Source organism: Carlito syrichta, unplaced genomic scaffold, assembly GCF_000164805.1.
Source record: "Carlito syrichta isolate Samal-C Ts95f unplaced genomic scaffold, Tarsius_syrichta-2.0.1 Scaffold303332, whole genome shotgun sequence".
Lineage (NCBI taxonomy): Eukaryota > Metazoa > Chordata > Mammalia > Primates > Tarsiidae > Carlito > Carlito syrichta.
In genome coordinates, this window is record NW_007247428.1 from 15,645 (window position 1) to 23,304 (window position 7,660).

The 7,660-nt window shown below is 45.7% G+C and overlaps 1 protein-coding gene across 1 annotated transcript; it reads left to right on the forward strand.

Annotated features, from left to right (window-relative positions):
* Positions 1-222: 222 nt before the first annotated feature.
* LOC103260755 (melanoma-associated antigen 10-like) lies at positions 223-1,338 on the forward strand. Its single transcript, XM_008058407.1, has one exon. The coding sequence runs from the start codon at positions 223-225 to the stop codon at positions 1,336-1,338; it is 1,116 nt and encodes a 371-aa protein (XP_008056598.1).
* Positions 1,339-7,660: the final 6,322 nt, after the last annotated feature.

A 7,660-nucleotide genomic window follows, 5' to 3' on the forward strand; every position in this document is an offset into this window, starting at 1 on the left:
TTTTTCCTTCAGGTTCTTAGGGGTGAGTCTACCAGGATTACAGGAGCCCAGGGAGGCCCAGAGCAGTATCTAAGGAGAAACCTGTAAGTTGGTCGTTTTTAGAGCTTCTAGGGAGTGTTTCTCAGCTGAGACCATTCAGTCTCTCCCTCTCTCCCCAGGCCTGTGGTCTCCATCGCTCAACTCCTGCCCACACTCCTGACTGCTACCCTGACCAGAGCCATCATGTCCAGAGCTCCAAAGCGTCGGCGCTACATGCTTGAGGAAGAATTTCAGTCTCAAAGTGAGACACAAGACATCATGGGTGCACATGTTTCCCCAGCTGTGGAGGAGGATGCGTCCTCATCCTCCTCGACCTGTTCCTCCTCTTTTCCATCCTCTTTCCCCTCCTCTTCCTCCTCATCTTCATCCTCTTCCTGGCATCCTTTAATATTGAGCACCCCAGAGGAGGTTTCTGCTGATGCTGAGACACCAAGCACTTCCCAGAGTTCTCAGTCAGCCTGTTCCTACCACACTGGCATTGCCTCCACATTTTTAAGCCAATCTGATGAGAGTTCCAGCAGCCCAAAAGAGGAGAGTCCAAGCACCTTGCAGACCCTGCCAGACACTGAGCCCTTGCCCAGAAATGAGATAGATGAAAAGGTGGGTGAGTTGGTGGAGTTCTTGCTCCATAAGTATAGAACCAAGGAGCCAGTTGCAAAGGCTGAAATGCTCAGTGTTGTCATAAAAAATTATGAGAACCATTTCCCTGAGATCTTTAGAGAAGCTGCTGAGTGTATGAGGCTGATCTTTGGCCTTGACATGAAGGAAGTTGATCCTACCAACCATTCTTTCATCCTTGTCACCTCCCTGGGCCTCTCCTACGATGGCATGCAGGGGGATGACCAGGGAAATCCAAAGATTGGCCTCTTGATAAATGTCCTAAGTCTTATCTTCACAGAGGGCAACCGCACCCCTGAGGAGGTCGTCTGGGAAGCACTGAGTAAGATGGGGGTGTGTGTGGGGAAGAAGCACTGCATCTATGGGGAACCCAGGAAGCTACTCACCCAAGAGTGGGTGCAGGAACAGTACTTGGAGTACCAGCAGGTGCCCGGCAGTGATCCTGCGCGCTATGAGTTCCTGTGGGGTCCCAGGGCCCACACAGAAGTTAGCAAGATGAATCTCCTGAAGTTTTTGGTCAATATCAGGAGGAGAGATCCCAGATCCTTTCCAGTGTTGTATGAGGAGGCTTTGAGAGATGAGGAAGAGAGAGCCCAGGCCAGCATTGTCACCACAGATGATGCTACTGCTATGGCCAGTGCAAGTTCTAGTGCCACGAGCTGCCTCTTCTACCCTGAGTAAAGTCAGGCAGATTCTACACTATGTTTTTAAAGATTTCGTTCATATATGGAATCTTAAAAAAAGTTGATACCATAGAAGTAGAGAGTAGAACAGTCACTAGAGACTAGGGAGGGGAGAGGGAAGAAGGGGCTGGGGAGAGGCTAGTCAACATGGAAACATCACTGCTAGATAGGAGGAAGGCGTTCTGGTGTTCTATTGCACAGTAGGGTGACTATAGTTAATAGTACGGTGTTGTATGTTACAAAATAGCTAGAAGAGAGGCTTTGAATGTTCTCACCACAAAGAAATGATAAATTCACGAGGTGATGGACACATTAGCTTCCCTGATTTGATCGTCATACAATGTGCACATGTTTCAAAATATCACATTTTGCCTCATCAATATCTGCAATTAAATATCAAAAACTTTGTTAAAAAATTAAACAATTTTTTTAAAGTGTAAGTCAGTGATACATGTACTGGAGGGCCAGACTGGCGCTGAGGGGAACACTGTTTATAACATATTAGTTTCTTACTGTTGTATTTGCATAACTTGAAGATTTCTTCTTTGCGTTTTAAAATGTTGTTACTTTTACTGCAAAATTCATTAATTTTAGAATATAAGCTTACAAATGACGTTGGCCACACATTTATTGCTACTTATCCAGTTTAAGAAAGATTCTTTGCTATTTTGCAAAACAAACTGGGAAGCCTTCCATCTTATTTGTAACCTGTAATAAGATATCATGGTGCTGGAATAGAAATGTTCTTGGAAATGTGAAAGAACTTGGCAGTAAAACAGAGAAAATATTTTTAAAGTGTTAATTGTTTATTTCCTTGGTTTTGGCCTGTCATTCTGTAAAATTAGAAGTTCCATATCTGGATTTTGTTAGCTTATTCAAATCACAATTAAATTGTCGTAATTAAAACCTTTGCTCACTGCTCATTTCTTCTCTCATCATTCATTGAGCCTCTGGTTTTTGGAAGGCTCTGGGTTAGTGGAGATGCCAGGACAAGACAGACCCACCCCTACCCACAGGATGATAGAGTCTAGGAGCTGCAGTCATGTAATGAAGGAGATGAGATGTCCTGTAAGACCTAGAGGGAAAGTAAGACAAGGGTGCGAGTATAGGCCTCCAGGTCAGAGCAGTCCTGAGGCAAGGGCTTTGGGAAACTGCAGGGTTTTTTCTGTGGATGGAGCTGATTGTAATGAGGCTGGATGGTGGCAGAAGCCAGACCCTCAGGCAGTGATTCTTAGGGTTGGAAGAAGATCCTGGGATGGAAAACAGCTTTGAGCAGTTCTTTTTGAATGGTGGATGAAGCAGGAGTGGAAGGGGTCTTGCACTCTTGTCCCACTGCTTTATAACATAGTGCATGAACTAGGTATTTTATACCCATAAACTGCAAGGATGTCCTGAAAAATAAGGATTTTCTGATAAATAAGCCAATGAACTGATGGGCTACCTTCAGTGTAATTTGGACAACTCTAAGCAAGAGCTACATTTTTGGTTGGGCAGAAATGAATGAAAATCACTGGGTGGATAGAAAAGCAGCTGGGAGGAAGGGAAGGAGTTGGTCCTTGACCCAAATTCCTGGGACTTTGAACTGCATGCAGCTGGGGGAGCCTAAAACACACCCAAATTGGAAAATATATCCCCTAAGAGGGAAAATATACTGAGTTTTATTCAAGAAGAAACATTTTTGACTGATTTGGGATTCCATGTCCCATTGAGTTGCATATTCTGAGATGTTCTGGGTAACAACAATAACAGTTTCAAAGTAGACTGTCATAGCGTCCGAGGTCAAAATAATACAGTATTGGAAATAACAGCCATCTGCAGTTCATGAAAGTTCTATTGACACCTGCTCCAGAACCAGGTGCTTTTCTTACACGGCACACATCCCAACAATCCTACAGGACAGGGTTTATCACACCCACTTCACAGATAAAGAACCTGAGGCTCATAGGTCTTGGTCCTCTCCCAGAATCACATGACTAGTAATTGACAGGTCTGGGACCAGACCCCTGGACTGAATTACTCTTGTGTCCACAGCGTCCCCACCCCTCCCAGCCTGAGCCCTACTTCCTGACCATTCCATTTTTCATCACTGCAACATATCTCTCAGGCAACAAAAAGAAGGACCCTGAGGGCAAGGGACTAAAAGCAGGCTTACAGAAGGTGACAATGAGAATTCAACATCATTTGAGGTGGCCTATTGACTTTATGAATCTAGGGGCTTCTTGTCTCCATCCCCAGGGTTCCTTGAGAACTGACTCTACCAAGGAGCTGGCGTTTCTTCCCAGAGCCAGCACTTTCCTGCATAACAGTGCCCTTCTCCTTGGCGTCCCCAGTGTGCCTTCTATCTACTCTGAAACATGACCTGCCAAGTAACTTGTTGCTGAGGTCTCCTCTGAAGACACCTCTTTGATCCCATTGGGGCAACTCCAAGTCCCCTGCTTACCCTATGACATAGAGCATGCCTAGTCCCTGTAGAAGTACTCTGACTGTCAAGTCTGATCCCTGGAAATCCCTCTTACAGCAACAGCCTTTTCAATATAAAAGTTGGCTTTGGACAGCTATGTTTAGACAACTGATCCTTCCCCTGGGTATCTGTTTTCCAAATGAGCTGTGAGTACAGACTGACTTGAGTCATAATCTACTAGTTTTTCAGATAGTCCTGAAATTGGAGGATGGGTTTTTGAAACCACTTGGTATCTGCAGGAAGATTTTAATAGGATATCTGTTTTGAAACTGAGCTGTGAACACATACACAGATGTAGGAGCTTGCCCAGGTCAAAAGCCAAAGCCTCTCTCACAAGATAAGGAAAAGACAAGGAAATCACTGCACAGCAAACACGTACAGAGACTGATTCCTACAAATTCTAGAGCACTGTAGGAAGTGAAAAATGGTTTCTTGGTGGACATGCTCACTTTAATCAAAAAATCATCATCGTCATCATCTTTCTACTGTTTCTTGTCTGTGTGCCTGTCCCACCGGAAAATCCTGGATTCCAGAGTGCCTAATGGTGTGAGTATTTGTGCTCAGGCATGTTCAGTCATGTAACAAGTATCAGAGACTATAAGATTTTTGAGCACACATTAAAAGGAAGGAAAATTTCCCAGCCTACTGAGAATATGTGCAGTATTGCAAAGGGTACTGCAGACAAGTGCTATTGCTTGGAATAGTTGAACCATCCTGGCTGAGAATACAAGACCCTTGGAAAATTACATGTGATCCTATAATTGAAAGCACCTGCCACATGGTAGGGATTTGAAAAAGTTGGGGAATTTAAGGCAAATTTGGCCTTCTCAAAAACTCCAATAAATGAAGACTATTCTTGTCTTAACAAGTTGTAATAATGGCTTGTTGTTGAACCTTCTATGTAAACGTGTGTGAGGAAACGACAAAGTGTCATCCATATCTCATCTTCCTCTTTGGTGTGGGCCCATGGGAAGACTGCATTGCCAGTCCACTTCTCGTCAAAAGGGATCATGTGACTCCCTTTTTCAAGAAAACATGAGCAAGAGTATTGTCTGTCACATCCAGACACTTGAGAGCCAGTGTGCCCTTTCCACACGGTCTCCCTCCAATCCACAGCAAATGTGGTAACCCTTCCTGGGAATGGCGGAGCCACAAGATGGAAGCAGCCTGGATCCCTGGTAGCCTGAGAGCAGAAAGCCTCTGGCAAACTGTATTTGAATTTATGTGCACATAAAGTCAACTTTTGTTCTGTTGTCATTCAAATATCAGGGTTTATCTATCACATCTTGCAGATACTTAACTGACACAGATTCTATTTCTATTGCTAGATTTATATAAATATTTTGATTTAAAAGGTAGTAGTGTGTATAAACTTATTGCAAAAATGCATAATACATAATCCTCCCTTTATAGAGTTGCTCCCAAATTCATCCCCCTATTCAAAGGTAACTACAGTAAACATATCAAGGAAGTTATTTTGTTAAAGTGGAAAGGTTGTGAGCATTGTAAATTTTTATAAATATTGCCAAACTTTTACTCCAAAAGTGCTGTACCAATCTGTGTTATCAAAGTTTATGTATGTGACTACCCTTCACTCTCAAAAGTATTTTATTTTATCATTCTTTTAAATTTTGGTCATAATTATGAGTAAAACTATTGTCTCACTGCTGTTTTAATTTGTGCCTTCCTGTTTTCTAATTAGGTTAAACAGGGATTCATGCAACCATGTCCTAAGTTAAAGGCTACCTCTGAGTGAGTATGATTTAAAATTCTGAAATGTCGACAGGACATTTCCTCCCTGTTTTGAGAAGGATTTGGTCAGACTGACCAGGATCCAGGGAAGGAGAACAGACAAGACTCCCCCAGCCAGTGAGAGGCATCATGAGGCTCCAAGAGGGGAGAGTAATGGCCAGAAATTGTGAAAGAGGCCACATGTGAAGTTCAGACCTCTGAGTCCACAGGTCAGCCCAGTGGAGGAAAAGATCAAAGAAGTGGGAAGGGAAGAGAGAGTCCAGGACAAGAAACACGAATGGGCTTGAGAATCCAGGAACCAGCATCACAAACTGGAAGTAGCAGTGTGGTCTGAGTGGGCAGGCTTGAGGGGTGAATGCTCCAACCAAATGCTGCACACCTTACCCTCCCTGAGAGCCCTCTATCAGGAAGAGCATAGATGGCTCCTACATCATTCTGGATGAACTACGACAGTGCTTCAGAACTGAAAGTTGTCTTGATGCCTGCTGGGAGCTGGAGTTTTACCTCCTGTGTACAGTGGATTCTCCATAGAGGCCAGGGGTATGTGAATGGGTTGTTGACTGGCCACCAGCAGCTGAGACAGGGTAGGAGTGCCCATGAGCACTGGAAGTCGGGGGTGTGCTGCACGGAGGGGGAATTGGAGGAAGAATGCCCTGGGATCCATTGCCTCAGACTCTGGAAGGAGCTATCAAGTGGGCAGCGGAAAAATAGGTCTGTCTATCTGGACTGTGGCCAGAGTTGGACAATAAATTGGGCTGTATCTGTAGCGATTGTTTGAAGCCATAGGTTTAGGTAAAATCCTGTGAGTGTCGTGTCGATACTGGCCTACATGCTACATGACGCCCTCCACCTCTTGCAAGCAGGTTGGCGTGGTAACCCAAAGTACCCACAGCTTATAATGGCAGGCAAGGCGGGGGCGGCTTTATCGGGGAAAGAGCTCGTCTAGAAATCCACCTAGAGAATGTGTCATATATATATGTATGTATTTTATGTATACACATATGTGTGTCTATATACACAGATACACACAAGCATATGCGCATGTTTATGTATATGTACAAACAGATGCCCATATTTGCATATATGCATATGCATATAATATATATATGTCTACATGTATTCGTGCGAACATACATTTGTATATATATATTTGTGGTGGTTCCTGTTCTTTATGCCCTTGCAGAGCATGCATTTTCAAGGTCACAAATGCCACGCCGGGTTACTCTCATACTCTCGGCATCTGCTGTCCAAGATGTAGTGTGCGACCACCAATACCCGGATAGGTCTCTCCTCCAGCGTAGTGAGCTGCTTTGGCAGAGAGCGGCTCTACCGTACCTAGGCAAAGACTCTCCTGACACACAGAGCGACGGCCAAGAGGCGATCTGGGGTCCAAGGACCTGGGGGTCAAGAACTTCCTGAGGCATCCTGGATGTAACTGGGGAAAGCGCCCGTCCACCTGTAGACGGGGAAGCACCTACTTCAAGCGAGGCCTTGCCCAGAGATCCAGCCCAAGAGCCCGGGGCAGGCAGATGAGTGGGGCTGGCGCGAGGCGCGTCACCCCAGAGTCCCATCCAGCAGCACCGTTCCTGCCCCCGGGGCATGGGGCCCGGCAGCCGAGAGCCCGGCCCGGCAGCCGAGAGCACGGCCCGGCAGCCGAGAGCGCCGCCGGGCCAGCTCCGAGAGCCCGGCCCGGCAGCCGAGAGCCCGGCCCGGCAGCCACGATCGCCGCCGGGCCCGCTCCGAGCAGGCGGCTCTCCTGAACCTCGCCCTCCTCCCGCGCGGGTCAAGCGCCCTTCTGGATTTATTGTAAAGAGCCAAGTTGCCTGAACTGGTCTTAAACCCATGAGCTCAGGCAATCCTTTCACCTCAGCCTCCCAATGTACTGGGATTATAGGTATGAGCCACTGTGCCTGGACTTCTCATGCCCTTTTTCTTTGTGTCTAGATGAAGATGCAATGACAAGCCTGAATTCTAAGCCATCTCTTGGAGAGTTACTCATTTTTCCCTGGGTATCTCCCATGTGGATGAAGGAAATAAAAAATTTCACCTCAAATATGTCTTGGACTTATTTTGAGATTGCTATTGTGAGGGCCTGTAAACAGAAGTA